This window comes from Argiope bruennichi, chromosome 4, assembly GCF_947563725.1.
Source record: "Argiope bruennichi chromosome 4, qqArgBrue1.1, whole genome shotgun sequence".
Lineage (NCBI taxonomy): Eukaryota > Metazoa > Arthropoda > Arachnida > Araneae > Araneidae > Argiope > Argiope bruennichi.
The window spans coordinates 100,471,586-100,490,019 of NC_079154.1; the positions used below are offsets into that span (position 1 = coordinate 100,471,586).

The 18,434-nt window shown below is 25.3% G+C and overlaps 1 protein-coding gene across 1 annotated transcript; it reads right to left on the bottom strand.

Moving 5' to 3' along the window:
* Positions 1–795: 795 nt before the first annotated feature.
* Positions 796–13,548, bottom strand: LOC129966033 (UPF0047 protein YjbQ-like). The gene is made up of 7 exons (XM_056080380.1): positions 13,356–13,548; positions 12,993–13,027; positions 12,265–12,284; positions 10,825–10,864; positions 10,549–10,590; positions 3,649–3,766; positions 796–1,796 (listed from the first exon to the last, which is right to left on the bottom strand). Exons 1-7 carry the CDS (start codon positions 13,522–13,524, stop codon positions 1,750–1,752), a joined length of 471 nt encoding a protein of 156 aa, XP_055936355.1. The 5' UTR covers positions 13,525–13,548; the 3' UTR covers positions 796–1,749.
* Between the last annotated feature and the right edge of the window lie 4,886 nt (positions 13,549–18,434).

The window sequence follows — 18,434 nt, forward strand, 5'->3', positions numbered from 1 at the left end:
AATTTACTTATAATATTTAGTAAATTGACTGTAATTTCAATAATTGGAACTGTAAATAAAAAAATTACTTTTTTCCTTTTCAAATTTTGATAAAAAACATAAAAGGGTATATAAAAATTGGCCACTTTCAAACGATTTTTTTTTATAAATGTAACAAAACTTTGTTAAATTATATTTATTTTTAGGAATAATTATTCCTGACTTCCAAGCTATATTTTTAAGTCAAATAATCATAATATAATTAAAAAGTAATAATATATTTTTAAAAAAATTCTTATCATATTTATTTTTGTAGCATTATGGTAAGAAATACTGGGTGAAAAAGAATAACAGTGAATTGGAAACATGTTCTTTTAAACAAATTATGATACCAGTTTGTCAAAAAAAAAAAAATAGCAGATTCTACAAATAATTTAGTCATTATGCATTTTTTTTAAATTATCTTTATTAAAAGTTAATATTTGTTTGAACAAAACAGATAATTTTGAATAAATAACATAAAAAACAGATTCAATGCATAATGCACAATGTTAACTAGGAATAATAATTATTCATTAATTTTAACTCATTAATAAACTTTAAAACTTTAATTCAGTAATAAACGTTTAAACAAATGAATTTGTAAAAAAATTAATGCTGCCAAAATATATGACATTTGTACAGAGCAGTGACTTACAGATTTATATTATTTTAGTTATATATGACTACTCTTAATTACAATTAAAAGAATCTCTATACATTAAAAAAAAACACTGGAATAACTATAATTATTCCTACTTTAAAAGATTATAAAAGATTATTGCTTGTTTAAATATGAAATAAAACACATTTACTATAAAGTAGTTGAGAAATGAACATAGTGCAGATCGTTTTAGATATAAGAATAACTTTCATAACAATCAGACGTTTTGTCAAAAAATCAATACTAAAAGTAGAACATTATAGTAAATCAAATGGCAACATAATTAGACATGAGTGATACATTAAAAATTAACAAGTATGAATTACAAGAACTAAACAAAAAAAATTTCATCCCATGCAATTTAAAAGCAACCAATTACATTGAGTGCTTTTCACTGAAGTTAAAAATTAAAAATAATTTCAGATTATTTGAAAATCCACTTTTTTTCCCATTAAATAATATTAATTTTTTTATATACTAAAACCATCATATGTTATCACATGTCACTCATTTTTCTACAAAATGATATATGAATAAAACAAAAATTTTAATGCACTGGTTCATTTTCAAAATATCAAAACTAAAAAAATAAAAATTAAGGGAATTTATATTGAAGTTTAATTATTTAGCAAGTTAGAAACAATACCATTTGGAAGATGCAATATCTTTGGCACATTCATTTACTTCAACATTTCCTGTAAAATTATCAATAAATTTAATTCTTTGATAACAAAATGTGATATGTGCATGTCATAATAGGTTCAACAGATGTAACAAACTTCTCCAGCAAAATGCAATTAAAATGTTTTAATAAGTGCACATTTAAACAAGTACTATAACTATTTATTAAATACAATATTTGTATTCATTTATATAGGAAGATGCTTTCATTTTTATGTAGCAAAATACTGTACAAATAATCTATTTGTACAATTATAAATGGAGAGTATAATTAACTTTTATAAAAAAGAGTTGATAGCTTAGCAAACAAAATAACATCATTCACTTCCAGGAAAATCCCATGTTTCCGATATTGGAATACACAAACATCAACTGAATTTTTTTTTTTATTCCTGCAGTACACCATTGATTGTAACAATAACTTTGCGTGAACCTGGAAAAATGATTCATTTCACTAAGAGAGTAAAAGGAAAATATTGTAGACACAACTAAATTTAAAAGGAAGATGAAATATTATTTTATTCCAATTTAATAATGAAATAATAAAATCTTATCATTTTAATATAATTCACAGAAATATGCAAAGAATATATTCAAAGAAATATGTAATTTAGCAGGTATGAGAATGATGGAGAACAGAAACACTAATGAATTGCAATTGTTTAATACTATCAAATTGTTTTAGTAATCAAAAACTTGCAAGTAATATGGTTATTGTTTAATATTAACTACATAATTTTAGAGGGTTTTTTTTTTCCTTAGTTAGTATATGAAAATCCAATATGATAATTAATAAAAGGATTCCATTACTATTTATTTAATTGAACATATTTACTTAATGTTAGATATACTGAAATGAAAATTTAAATATGATATAAAACACTGGTCACCACAGGTCATATAAGTGTATTAGTATTACTTAACAGTTTTAGATAATCCATTTTCATTAAATTGATTCAAAGAAATTAATCAACTTTAAGGGGTACAGGAATATTTTAAATTTTAAAAAATTCCAACAAAAATTAGAACCAATGATTTTCAACAATATTGGAAAGTATTGTAAATGTACAATTTATAAACAAAATGATGAATATTAATATAGAACTGAAAGAAGACATGAAAAAACTTGCTTTGCAGTACTCATAACTATTTGATATCTTTCTATGATGAACAATAATAACAGACAACTGACTGTTTGTATTTAAAAAGAAACTTTACATTAAGTTTTTAAAAAACTGAACCTATAAAGGATATTTTTTTCTATTTATCTCATTAATCCACAAAAACTTTTTTTTTTCCTTTCTTTTTCAATGATAATGTTACAGATATACTTAAATAACAAATTTTGCTTTACTACATAATTCTTCATGTCTGTGGAAATTAGTTTTAAGCAGAAAAATAAATCCCTATAAATTAGTAAAAATATTTCAATTATTTGTAATCAATCTAAAGAAAGATTTCATAGAATATAAAGGATTAAAATACTAACACTCTGAAGTTAAGTAAATGAACATTTCCTAAAAATGTCAGTTAAATTTTAATTATAGATAGGAACTGAATCATTATATTAATTCCTATTTCAAATCTACAATCTTTTATAAGGAAATTTCTGAATTACAATGAAAAGATTGAGAACAACTGAAAAAAAGCTAATGCACATAAAATTTCTTTCAGTCTTTGCAAAGATTTCTCCATACTCAAAAAGGGCTTGGGAAAATATTTTATTCCACAAATTGGTGTACTTCCCTTATCCAGATATAATGTGGGAGAGGATATAAGCAAATTATTACTCTATTTACATAGAATTCAGAGAGTTATAAAAGCTGGTCAAAACAAGCACCAGAATGGAGAATTCATCAAACCTATTACAGCAAATAACAGACAACAATACTGAAGGATTGATTAGTAGGTAATTTTTAAAAATGAATTTTAATAATAAAACTTATCCTAATTGCAAAAAATATTGAAAACAAATTACACAAAAGAGTAAATCATGTATAGCAGATGTTACAAATTATAATTCAAAACACTATTATTTTACATAAAGCCTAGATAGCTATTACAGCAACTTTTTTCCCCCCCTTAATCACTCTTCACTTCACCTTCTGAAAACCTCATAGGTAATAGGATCTAATTTATTGATAGTCTACAGCATACACAATAACAGAAATAAACAGAAAAAATATGTTTATTTGTTGATTTATAAAATTATATCAACTTAGTACTATCCATATCAAACTAAAATATTTACTGAATTAAAATGCCAATTAAAAAAATATACTGACCTGCTCTGTTTCTATGTTCACATAACCAAATACCTTGCCATGTGCCAAGATTTAACTGCCCATCAGTAATCGGTATTGTTAAACTAGAGCCCAAGAAACATGCTTTTATATGAGCAGGCTGGAATGAGAAGAAAATATTTCAATGAAGAAGAAAATGAAATGTTTTCTGTTTGTAAATTGTCAAGTCTACTTGCTATGAAATACTTATTTGAGCCGCTCAGAAGCCAATGCGGTTAAGTCCAAAACACAGAAATTGAGGAAATTAATGTTTTTTGATACATTAGTTTTTAAAATTCTTGGTTTATTAATTTAATTAGAAAAGTGTATAAAGTCTTTTTTCGAGGTGTAAACTCTGCAAAAAACAAGATATCTACAGGATGTGTAAATAAAAACGTAAGTATTTATTGAAATAATGACAGCATCTTAAAAATTTTAGGAATTATTCCTTTTGGCAGCTGAAAAAGATAGGAAATTTATGTAAAAATAATAAAATAACATTTATAGTCATAAGTTTTATGTTTATTCATCATAACAAACATCATTTTCTTCCGAGTTATTTAAATGTAAATCTTGATCGCCACGTGTTGTCCTTAATGTCCTGTAAAAGTCGTGTTTAATTGGAGGTATATACTTTAATAAAGACATGATGTCTTTTTTTGTTTCTCTTGAAATTGTTCTGCCATTAGGATATAATATAGGTTGAGTTATATTTTTAAAATTTACTGGCCTACCTATTTTTGTTTTGTTTTTTATATCAATTACATGAAAGGTATCATCCTCGTCAAAATTATATTTGAACTTAATGCTGCTTGGGTTTGACCTTTCCAATTTTATCCATCTCATATTAAGCCAATTGACTGTTAGTCCACTTGTTGATTTTTTTCTGTTGGTAACAGCTTCTTCCAATGGTTTTGTGTAAAGAAATTCGTGTGGATTCATTTCGACAACTCTGAAAGGGTTCTTTCTTTTACTATTTTGTATTATATGATACCAGTCACTAGGGTTATAAATATACAGAATTTTTTTTTGCATAAGCTTCTATAACTGCAAAATCAGCATCATTGGGCAAATAACTGTGCCCACTTAATAAAAATTTAAGCTCAATTGATTCAGCTTTTATATCTTCACTCTGAACCAATTTCAGTAAACTTAACACAGTTTTTATATTTCGATTCAGTCCTGAACAAGAATCTGAATACATTATAATTTTTGAAAATCCTTTGCGTACAATTTAATGTGTTTAGTTAAACACGATGACACTTCTTGTGAACCCCGTGATGCTTGGGTTATAGGCCAAACATACATGTAGCCCTCGTTAGTCTTTAAATCATGGCAACCAAGATTGTATACATATAAGTTTCTCTTGTAATAAGCCACTGATGTGGATAGTTTCGGAAATGTTAATGCTTTTTCTAAATCAAAACTAAACACGTATATTTCGTCTGAAGCTCTTAATCGATCATTAGCCATACTATTACGGGCAATTTCTGCATTCAGCAAGTGTTCGTCATGTTCAACTTCAGCTGCATTTTTTTCTTCATCTACTGTAGATTGTTTTTTTATTACCAAATAATCACATTTTGCACAAGTATCTTTTGAAGGTTGCTTAAAATGTAAGTTAAATTTTGTCGAAAATATATGGTAATAAAACTTTTCCTTTACTGGGACAATTTGCTCTTCATTACATTGTTCGACATACAGGTTATACATTTTTGCAATAGAAAGGTCTGAATTTAAGTATCTGCGTCTGGGATTATGACGTCTTGTATAATGGCTTGAAATAGCAGGAAAGGAACTTATATGTTTTCTTACATGGGAATCATCTATTTTGTTACCTGGAATATGTTGCCTCCGGTGGTCCTTCAGATCTTCCTTTGAACAGCAATTATATAGTCGCCCGTTACTTATTTGATATGTTTCTATAAAATATTTTTTGCAAACACCAACATCTTGGCCGTTAAGTCTAATAAAATATTCAATAGACTGAGATCTTGGTCCTTTGGTGTTATTCCTGGGTCGTTGTCTTTTGATAGCATGAACTCTAATTAACCCACTTAAAAAAAATATTTTGCTTATGATGATCATTAAGCTTGTAAAAAAATTTCATCGCCTGTTTTCTTTGATAAAAGGTTATCTTGCGATTACAAAGTCGTAAACAGTTACAAGGTTTATTATCAAATTTCTTTGCAGGAATTATTCTTTTATTTCTATTTTGATATTATTTACCTTGTATCCTTTTTTGTTTCTCAACAATTCTAGACCATTTCCCAGGATTCCTGCTGCGTTTTCTACCAACTTTTCCGTTATTTTGATTATTTTCTATATCTTCGTTATCTGACGATGTATCAGAATCAATACTCTCCTTGAATTAGGATAAAATATCATATCACTTTCACTTTCACTGTGTTCTATTTCCATTGACATTTTTAGTTTTTATACCCTTACAATAAATCTTTTTTTATTATTTTAGAAAGTCAGAGTTTTTACAGTTATTAAAGAAAATTTATTTAATGTTTTTGATAACACAATAATATTCAATGTAATATTTTTGTGTTTTGACGCACATGCATAAAACTCAAACAATTCTAATTAGAAGTAACGGTTACAGTTACTATGAATTTCTTGTTTTTCAGTGTTACCAATAAATATCGAAAGAAGAAGAATGATTTAATTTTTATTTCAAAGTTTATGTAAAAAAATATTGATAAAAGGTGGACTTATTCACAATGGCTTCTGAAATTATTATACAATATATTCAGAAGCTATTAAAAAAAGGGCTGTCTTACCTAAAAAAAGTAACCAATGAGTAAATCCTTTAATAACTAAGAAGAGTATTATTTATTTCATCAAAATTTCCAAAAATCAGAAAATATCAAAAAATGGACTTAACAGCATTGGCTTCTGAGCGGCTCATTTAACACACACATTTATATATCAGTGATGTAATCAGAATTAGGAAGGCAGGGTTAGTGCCCTGTATGCAGTTACTCAAGTGATGAATTGATTCCGTAATTTTGCATTATATTTAGCCGAAAATTTTCTAATATGCTCTTATTCCCAAAATTTTTGGGAATAAGAGCATATTAGAAAAAATAGTTTCACCAAAATGAAAGAAACTTAAAAGCTTTCAAAGGCAATGTGCTTTCCTAATTGAGAATAAGAGTTTATTAAAAACTTATAATTATTAGCTTATGGAGTTATTTTATGTGTTAAAGAAAAATTATAACAAAACTAATATTATATAAATCCTTTTTTTAAAAGAAAAGAAAGGAGAAAAGATTTTAATTCTTTGGATTTATGTGAAAAGTAATTCTCACAAAAGCAATGAATACTCAAAAGAAGCATAACTAAAGAATGTATATATTTCAAAATCTTTCAATAAGATTTCAATATATGTTCCAGAAAATATTTGAAGAATGATGCATAATCTTCCTTCAAATATTTTTGACAGTAAAACAGACTAACAGAAACTAAGTTCCTGAAAATGATATAAATGAGACATACACCTCGAGATAAAATGATGAATGGAAAATAATTCTACTTGGAAGATCAAAAGGGGATGGGAGGGAGGGGGATATACATCATCAAACTAGATATAAATAAGCCTGAGACATCATATTTATTTTCAATCATTTAAACATCTATTAATTCAGAAGAAAAAAATAAAAAAAACATCCAACATTATTCTGAACAACTAATCTTTTGGAATAGCACTTTTGAATGTGAAAAATCACAAATAATTTTCATTAGAAATAAAAGGAGCTACTAGGGACATTGTAAGCAATAAGCATATATACTATGATTTAAGATGGTTGATATAATAACCAAACAGCAATTGAATATTTTTTATCACACATGCTCCTTTACAAATTTCTTTACTTTTCAATAAAGTAAGGCAGTTCAGCTGATACTTTTGACAACAGTAATATTAAATGCAAGTGGCAAGAGATCTTACAGCTTATCTTATCTTAAAATCTCATAAAACTTGTATATTTTTATATCTCCGAGCTTCAAAGAAAATTTAGTTCTGTTGAGTATAAAATTACTTCAATGAAATTATAAGCACTTTCATGTCAATAAAAACAAGAAAGGTGAATTTTAACATATCAGAAATTTAAAGTCTTCAAAAGTTTTCAGAAATAATATATCCTGTCTTATATCACATAAATAGTTTTTAATAAAATTATAACAAAGTGCAATTTTGCATGTTATAGACAGATTAATATGTTAATTTAAATTTATCTGTGAGACAGATTTTTCAGGATTTTTAAAAAATAATTTTATATTCCTTTTATTTCATGTAATGCATTATAACTTTGTAAAAGTGTTCTAGATATATCATTAAGAATTATTCATTGAAAATTGTAATATATAAATTTAACAGTGTGCATGAAATAATTAAACATATATTGGAAATATTAATTTAATTATCAAGACTTTTGTATTTTATATGTATTTAAAACAAAAGATTTATTTCAATATTCAGAAATTTCACATAATGACTCAGGACAAAACAAGCAAAATACTTTTTTTTTTTTTTGTAAAAAATAGTCATAAAATTATTATTATTATTACTGTATTGTTTAAAATTATGCAAAAACAATATTTAAAAAAATTGCAATACTACAAGAAAGAATGTCATGGCAAACTAATATCATAAAATAAGGAAATTTTTAATTTACAATTATGTAAAAGATTCATTTTTTTGAAATATTATTATGAAAAAATACTATAATCTTGCATATTTTTAATAAAATATTTTTTTAAAAAAATTGATGTGCATATTCCCATCCAGAAACTATTTGTACTAAATTTTATAACTGTAGTTCCGATAGAAGTCTGGACTGTAGTATAACCAACAGATATATGTGCACACACTTTGATCCATCATAATATTTTGACCATATTCAGAATATCACTGAGGCATAATTTGTTATTATGCTTCACTGAATATATATTATATATATATATATATATATATATATATATATATATATATATATATATATATATATAAATCAAAACATTCTTGATATTGTTAAAATATAATGACAGGCAAAAATAAGGCCCTTAGATTTTTTTTTTTTTTTTTAAATCAGAAACCTTAATAAGCAAGCACACAAATCAACAAAGAGACATTGTCATTGAATGAATGGCAATTCATTTATATTGTATATATATATATATATATATTTCAGCATTCGGAAGTGAAATTTATTACAAGATGAATCATTCCCAATGTTTTTATGTAAGTGCAATTTCTGTAGGAATTTAAAAAAGCCCCTTATGAAGTCTGTAATTAGTAAATTCTGCATTTCGTTGTTCCAGGATAGTTAATGGATTGTAGTTCAGCTAATAAATATATGTAGATTGAAATTTTAAAATATATATTCATCTCAAGCACAATTATACATTGCATGCTTCCAAATAAGAAAGCCAAGAGATATCTAAGTATAAATGTAATATAATGCAAATGGAATTAGTAAAAATGTATATCTAAGAGCATTGCAATGAAGAAGTTGAAAAAAACAGTAATTACAATTTATGTAATCCAAAACACAAAATTTATAATGTATATGTAAATATCTAATTTTAGCTTAATACAATAAATGATATCAAATTTACAATTGTACTCATTTATTTAATCTAAATTCCAGCAATAACAAAGCATTGTTGCATTCAGTTAATAAATAAATAAAAATGAAGAGAAAATTTATCTAATTTAATATAGACTTCTTTCAAATACAGATACAGTTGAATATATATGTGTGTATACACTTTAAATAGAACAAATTTAAAGTGTACACACACACACACATTAAGTAATTTTATCAATTTACTTTCTGCATTCAGTCCGCCTTCCTTCCTTTTTTTCTCCCCTATAAACTCCGAAGCATATATTTGAAATATGATATAGCAAAACTTAGTTTGTGCCAGTGAATTTTTTCTCAGACAGCACATCAGACTTCCAGTTTGTCTGTTACAAGGGCAATTTAATGATAAATAAAAAATCAACTAAAAGTATTGTACCTACTAATAGATTTTTCTAATAAATAAATAAGAAAATAGCAATTTAACATTACATGTCCATGATTCTTATTACTATTCAATTCCTAATTTTTAACTTTTATAAACAAAAGAAAGGAATTCATGAAATATAATCAAATAATTCAAATTTTAATAAAATTAATACTTGTATATTAACTGTTATTTGACAAAATGTTCCAACAACCTAACAAAAAAAATCTAATTATTTTATTAACTAATAATTAAATCAATCTTTATTAACTAAATATATAATTTAAATTATGCTGTAAAGCTTCATGATACAATAGAGCATAAGTACAACTTTCTGATGGCTACAATCCACTAACTACCCCAGAACAATGAAATATAGAATTTGCTGCTAATTACAGACTTCATAAGGGACTTTTTTAAATTCTTACAGAAATTGAGCTTACATAAAAACATTGGGAATGATGAAAATCAGACTATTAAGATATTCAAAGATAACATTTAAAAGAATAATTTTAAAGAATTCTGCATATATATATTCACAAAATACTTTTTAATAACAAAAGAATTGTCACTCATTCATTTATCAGAAGCAGGGTATTATATAATATTCATTATTAAATACATACATAGATAATCAAATACATACATAGATAATCAATATATTAGATACCTGTAGACAAACAAATACAAGGGAATACTTGAAAAGATGATTAATTATTTACAATTTTCAAATACACAAACAACTTGAGTAAATAAAATTTTACAAGATGAACATTTTATATCATTTTTAAAAAAAAAATATTTGTACATAACCATTAAGCTTATTATAATTTCCAGTATTCTTATTTTTCAATAAATATTAAAAAACAGATTTTTACTCACCATGTCATCAGGACCTTCACAGGAATGTTTAAAAGGTGTAGACTGAAAAATATTTTTTAGAAAAATTAATTAACTAGATTTTTAAAATGTTTACATTTCACTCTCTGTAGATTTATAAAATATTTACATTTCACTCTCTGTAGATTTATAAAATATTTACATTTCACTCTCTGAATACAAAAAGGTTAAATAAGACTCAGTGGTCTCAAAAGCTTATATAAAAATAATAATAATTTTTATTTTATTGTTCAAAATCAAATTGTTATATCTACTTACTTCAGGTACAAGTTGTGTTAAAAACATCTCCATGTCTGCCCTAAAAGCATAAATGATCAAGTAAATTTTTTAACACCAATAGCAAGTTATATAAGCAATTAAAACACCATAAAACAATTATATAAAGGTTAAATATTACTAGACCTTCTATTTGAATGTTACAAATATTATAAAGCTTGAATCACAATTTCAAAAAACAGAAAACATAATGACATCAATTAATTATCAGTGCTATTAAAACATTTCTATAACATAAATATTGAAAAAGATCAAGATAAAATATAATTTTAAAAATATAAATCTTCAAAGAATATCATGCTAAAAAAGTTAAATCTTTCATTTTTAAAAAATATTAATTCCTCAGTTTTTACTTATATTTACCATTCAAATTTCAGAACACATTTTTCATATATGCTCTTCATTTATGTAATACTCAACATATAAATAATTTTATCATTTGAAAAGTTATATCTACAGATTTCTATTCATTAATTTAAAACCACTTTAGTTGCATTAATTATATTCATGGTGTTTACAGATTATCAATTGCAGCAGCATTATTTATGTTTCAATGAAGAAATGTAATTACTTTCTGTCACAAGACTTCAGAAAAATAAATATCAGAAATGCAATTAAACTTTTTCATAACATTGATTGAATTATAAAACAATTTTGGCAATTATAAAACAAAAATTTATACATTTTACAATATAGTGAATTAATATTCTGCAAGAAAATAGTATTCAAAGGAAATACATCCCTTCTATTAGAAATAAAATTTAATATTATGTCAACAATCAATTTCCAATAGTAATTTCATTTTCTTAAAATTTGTTGTAAATTATTAATCACTGAACATAGAAAACAGAGAAACTTAGAAAAAAGAAACTGCAATCTGTACAGGTCATTTTTCATTAAAAAAATGAAACATTTATTGAGCAAGCAAATATGGTAAAATAATGATAACAATAATTTCTATGAAATGTATCAGCTTCAAAATTATATCTATTTTCCAACAAGGCTTTATTCCCATATTAAAATTGTTAATCGACATTAATGAAATCATATAAAATATAAATAGATAATATTAAAAATGATAAATAAAAAAAAGTGAAATCTGAGTTTAGCTAATTATAAATGATTTATATAAGCATATCAGCTATAATTCTATAAAATCTAAAGACTTTTATAAAGCCATATTGAATAATAATTTTTTTTAAATTTTAATATTTAAAATAATTGTGAAATCAGAAAAATACTAGCACAATAAAAAGCAATTATATAAAAACACAATAAAAAGCTTCATATAAAATCAATCAATAAATAAATCACAAAAATCCTTTATAAAATGCCATATTTCAGATGATAACAGATTAAGAGAAGCCTTATTTATAACATTTTTATAAATAAGGCAGCAATTTTTAGGAAAGAGATTCTTACCGAACATGTGGGTCCCAATTCTGAAAGAAAAAAAAATCATTTATAATTTATAGTGTAAATACAGTCACTAATTTGAAAAAATATGAGAATGATTTGAGAGGAAAAATATGAATTTTTTTTATCGTATATCACAGTATCCGAAAAAATATTCTCAGACAGTGACAGATATAAGGATTTTAAAATGTTTATGTTTGTCAAAAATCTTACGATTTATAGTTTAATATTACATCTCTTACATTTTTCAAGGAATCGGATGAATAATGGTGTAAATTAGAGGAAAATGTAAATGGCATTAATTAACACTTAAATTATACTTAATATAAAAAAAAATACCAAAAGCATTGTTAATAAAAAGAGAGTTTCAGACAGAAATATAAATGTTCATGTATTTACATTTTTAAATTGTGATTCTATATAATTCTAACTTTCTACTAAATTTTATAATGAAATGAATCAACTCTTTACAATAGAGATAAATACAGAGAAATGAGATTTTAATGCACTACATATCTCATATATTTAAAAGATTTTATATATCAAAAATAGGTACATACATACAGTTCTACATCAAATATGAACATGTGGATAACTTTTTTCCAATTATTACACAAAAAAAAAAGATCTTTAAAAAAACATACTTTTACTTAATTATTACAAAAGTATGAAGATTCCTTTCATCATGATAAATAAGAATAATACTTAAGTATAAGAGTAAGAATAAATATTACCTCATTCAATGCCAAACTTGCTGATGTATGCATAACTACAAAAAAGGAAAAGAAAGTTATAAAATTGAACGAAAATGATACAACATTTTTATTTTATAATAAATAATTATATTACATTGATATAAAATGCACTACTGGCACTATAACATGCATTGTTATGATCAAGAAATATTAAATTAACCTATTAAATTTTAACTAATACAAATAAGATCATGCTATGATAACACATTATTATGCTATATCTAAAACAGTGATAACTGACTTTTCCTTTTAAAATGCTTTTCAGATTTTATTTTTTATGGAAAGAAAACGGAATTTCGGTTTCACTTTCCATGCAATTTTAATGATCACAGAAATTCTTACTCTGAACATGAAAAAGGCCAACAGAAAACTGAGATACTTCTGGAATTTGTTTTAATAGTTCATCCGTTACTAGATGACATCCTCTGTGGACAGGCCGTAAATTTACTTTTCGTTGAAACCATGCTGATCCTTGTTTAATAATTCCACTGCTTGTACCAGCAGTAGCCATCTTTCGGCGAAAAAAAGTAATGAAAATAAACAATTCCGAAACTCACACTCAATGCCAAACGAGACCGAAGTAATAGTTTAAACAAGTGATGAATAGGAGGCTTCACATAAAGCAACACTTAGTTCGAGAACATAGAGAGAGATGAAGAACAATTTTTTGAAAAATGTACATTATAAACATGATAATCTTCCTCAAACTAACAAGAAAATTTGATTTTAGAAATTTTTAACGTTTAAATAGCATGCAAAACAATTTTTCAAATCTCTATTTTAGCCATAAAAGCTTTTTTGAAACTATTCCTAAAGAAATAACTATAAACAGAACTTTTAATTTATATACATTTTATTCTTGAGTAACTAATTTTTTTTTTTTTTTTTTTTACACAAATTATGTTGCAGTCAGGAATTGGTTTAAAATGTGATTCATTGAAATAATAACCTTCCTTTTTCATAGAGGATTGCTTTAATTTTTTTATCCACAGACTTATAAGTTAATGGACTATGTAAATATTATGATGATATTGTGCAATTTCCAGTATTTTGATCCCTTTCTGATAACATGAAATCGTCAACTAATGATCAATAATAAATTATGCATGTGCCTTGAAGCCGAAAAATTAAATTTTCATTGAACATAGAATATACAATGAATGTTTAAAAGAGTATAAAATCGCAGGAGACAGAATCAGAAATGAAGGATATTTGCAAATCAAAGAGGAGAAGATATATCATGTTCCAAAAAATCCTAAATTTTTATGTTCAGACATTTTCGAAATCCAACATTTCCATTTGTAAAAGAAAATTCATGCTTAAAAACTATTGAAAAATTTGGAGCAAACCAAAGAAAGCTCTTTTTTACAAACTGCAAAGCATTGTGTTGAAAGTTTTCCACTTCCATAAAATCCTGAATATACATTAAAAAAATATATGTGTTTTCTAAGAGGGCATTTTTTAAAAAAAAAAAATCGATATCACTATAACATCTCCATTTATTTTTTGTTTCAATAGTTATTCTTTTTATTCTTTCTAATTTCGTATTTGAAATATCTTCCGTTTCGGTATTTTATGAAGCATTATTCGCTTTCAGACATGTTTTCATTGAATAATAGTTTAAAATATGCAATAAAATATCCTATATTATTAGCCACTATTCGCTGTCAATTGAGTGAGGATGACTTCAGTATTTAATTTCATTTTAAAGTCTTAATTCTCTCAACGAAGTATTTTTAAGCATCAAATTGTGATCGACATTAAAGCTATGTTATTTTCTTAACCTTTTACCTGTTCTGTTTATTATGAATATGAATCTTCTTAATGGACTCAAATTTCTTGGTATCATAATGCAATTAAAAATATAACTGAGTGGATAATATATATTCTACATGTATATTGTCTTGCTCGGCTCTGAAACTTCATGTTTCTCGTATAAAATACGCAGATAAAAGGAATCTCATTCTCCCTCTTTCTCTTTCTCTCTCTTAGCTTTAAACAGAGAAAGAAAATTATGCAATGAAATGTGGTTTGAAAAAATAAGCAAAATTATTTCGATTTCATGACAACAATAAAAGTATTGTTGGTGATTATACAAATATATATTTTTGAAAGTTTTCGAAAATCAATATAAAATTACACGGCAGTTAAATTACTATCAATAAAAGGAAAACTTCTTAAAGTTTAAAATGACGAGAAAATTATTTTTGAAGAATAAAATTTTAGAAAATAATCGCTGAAAAGCGCCAAAATCTCGCTTTGGAAATAATTAAAATTTTAACTATAATTATAAAAACACAGTTGCTCATTCTTATTCTTCGAAGTATTTCTATTTCAAATTTTATGTATTTCATAATGTATTATTCCGAATTATGACAGATTTGTGGAGCGCCAATCCAGACGCATGCATAAACACACATTATCTATCATAATTAATTGAGGTTTGTATTTGATTTTTTTAAATTTTTTCCGAAAAACCATCATTTTATCATTTTTCCCTTGCTTAATATTTTTGTTTATAAACTATAGCAGATATGGTTTAGACCAATTCATTGTGTTTTTAAGTTATTAAGTTCACAAACATAATCCTTCTTCTTTTTTTTTTTTTTTTCGGATTCAAGAAACTATTAAACTAGAAAACTCACAGAAACCTCGGTATCGAAAGTTTTTTATTTAAATTATAAATATTTTTCTCTTACGGTACTTATTATATGAGAATTGAAAAATAGTTCTCGTTATAGTTGCAAATCATTTATTCTTAGTTTTTGGTAATTTTTAAAGTCGTCTCACTTCTAATCTTCTAATGTATAAAAACTAATATTTGTTTATGCGTCTTCTGTCCGATAAGGATGAAATTTTAATGAGTAGTTGAGCACATACCAGCAAAGATTTCTGATTTAAAAAAAAATCTAAATTTTCATTGACTAACTCATATTGACAGATATTCTCGCTCAAAATTGCGCACCAATAATTCTTTTGCGTAATATCAATACCACCATGTTTGTGCAATGGAATCAGACTCGCTATCAAAAGACTGATGCCAAGTACTATTGAACCATCTGTTCTGAATTACATTTTATTATTTTATTAATTACTAGCCGCTTTATGTGACTAGAGATGCATAATCCACGATTTTTTGAATAACAAATAATTTTGCTAATGTTATTTTTAAATATTTGTTCCAAATATCTGTTATTTCAATCATATAATTAATTAAAAATTATTAATTAGTATTAAATATAAAAATTATTAATTGTATTTAATATTTAATTTACTGATTTAAGTAACGTGTTATTGAACTAATTTATCTATTTCAGCTAACTTCTTAAATTTGATTTTTTTTCAAAACTATTTATTTAATTTCTTTATTGGAGTAAACCATTTTCTGAAAAATTTGAATTAAAAAGATGTAATTTCTTTAAAATGTTTACTTTAGTTCTATATTCTATCGATAGATGGCGCCAGCGGTAAACAGAATATATGCAGTCATGTCACAAGCAATTAAAAATGATTTTTATCGAATAGTGCATCGTCAAATGTGAAAATCGGAGATTCAAGGTCACTCCCATGAAGTGGAGCGGGGACTTCACACTTTCCAGTGAAGTCACCGCTCCGATAAATTTCAGTGATATGCAATTCAATGATATGATAATTCCAAGAATAACCGGTTCGTTGACTTTTCACCCCATTCACAGATCGTATCGATTGTTACTTAATATAGGGATTCAAGACATGTAATCGAAATATCATCAGTAAGATCGTATCAAGGATTTGAATCACATCCCTCTTTGAAAATTTGTGACTTTTTGGTATTGGTTACGTAATAACCGCTCGTAAAATATTCGTTATCCCTATATGTGACCAGCTGATTTGCCAAGAATATTGGTTATATTTGATTTCAGATAAATCACTTAAATATAACTTTAAGTTCATAATTCCGCCAATATTAACAGATTTATTTAATTTTCATTTATTATGCACATGAACCTTTCTAATAAAGATAGTCCCATAACATCATAACGCTAATAAAAAGATAAATATTTGGTTCATATATCTCTTAAATTTCGCAATATTGTAATTTCATTCTTTTTATTTGTCTTTTAAATTACATAGATATTAAACTAGATACTTCTTCTTTATCTTTCAACATTGGAAGAAAATCACGTGATTAAATATTTGATGAAACAATGAAAACATCTTGATTCAAGGAAGTAAAATAATTAATTGTTGGAGATTAGAGAAAAATTAAAAATTTACCAAATTTCAGAAAAAATTTGCACTATTAAATTGACATCATCAAAAGGGCATATTTTTAAAAATTATAAAATTTTCGTAAAATTCATTTTATTCAATATTTTCGAAATTTAATTCGGGGGAAAGGCACCATTTCGCTTAATTTTTAAATGACTAAAATACTAATTAATTTTTAAAAAAATCGCTCCTAGTTGCTTCGATCTTCCAAAATATATATTACATAAGGTAGATTTAAGTCAGACAGTCTGACCTGTAGAGGGCCAATACTCTCTGTCTTTCTGTGTTGCACACACTTCCAATCTGTATTATTGGTAAAAACTAGATTTCTAAAAGCAAATAATCTAATCTATGCATAATCTGCATATTTAATAATTAATTATAATCTATATATAAATAAATATATAATTGTCTTATGCAATCTCCCCTAAAAGCATATAATTTATCTATAAGTTTTGGCAACGCCTACACTATTTTCATATATCAGAACGTAAACGATAATTCAAAAAAATGTAAATACATCCTGGTAGAATTGTAATTCAGTTCTTTTTTTGTGTGCGTGTGTGTATGTGTGAAATTAAAGATGTTTTGGAATGCAAAAGCTGCTTTTTTAGTACATAATTAGTATTGTAAAATATAAAAAGCTATTATTGTTTTTATAAATATTTTCGTTTTTCACTTCTTTTGGATGTCTTTTTCATCATTTGAATAATTTTCAGTTTTTAAAGACGTCAATGAATTTGTTCTTTACTGCTGTTGTTTACATTGCGGTTAAATTATTATTTCACTGATATTCAAGATAACATTGTTAATAATTAGAAAACTGACAGAAATTTGCAAGTTTGTGTGCCTATTTTGTAAAAAACAAGTAGCAAATACTTAGAAAAACTATACAAATTCTGGAAGGATACGAAGCGTTCAAAAGCGTTATCAAACAGTCCCGAACTAATGAAAGAGTTCTTATACTACTATTCATTTGAATACAAAACATATTCGCAAATACAGTGCTGCATTAGCCTTTGTACCTATGGCAGTAGAAATAAGTATTCCGAATGGAATTCAACCTTATTAACTTCAAAATTCACAGTCATATACCTTTATACAGCGAAAACAAGCCAGATGCTGTCAGAGGGCAGCCTCATACATTTTCATTCAAGTGAAGTCAGTACA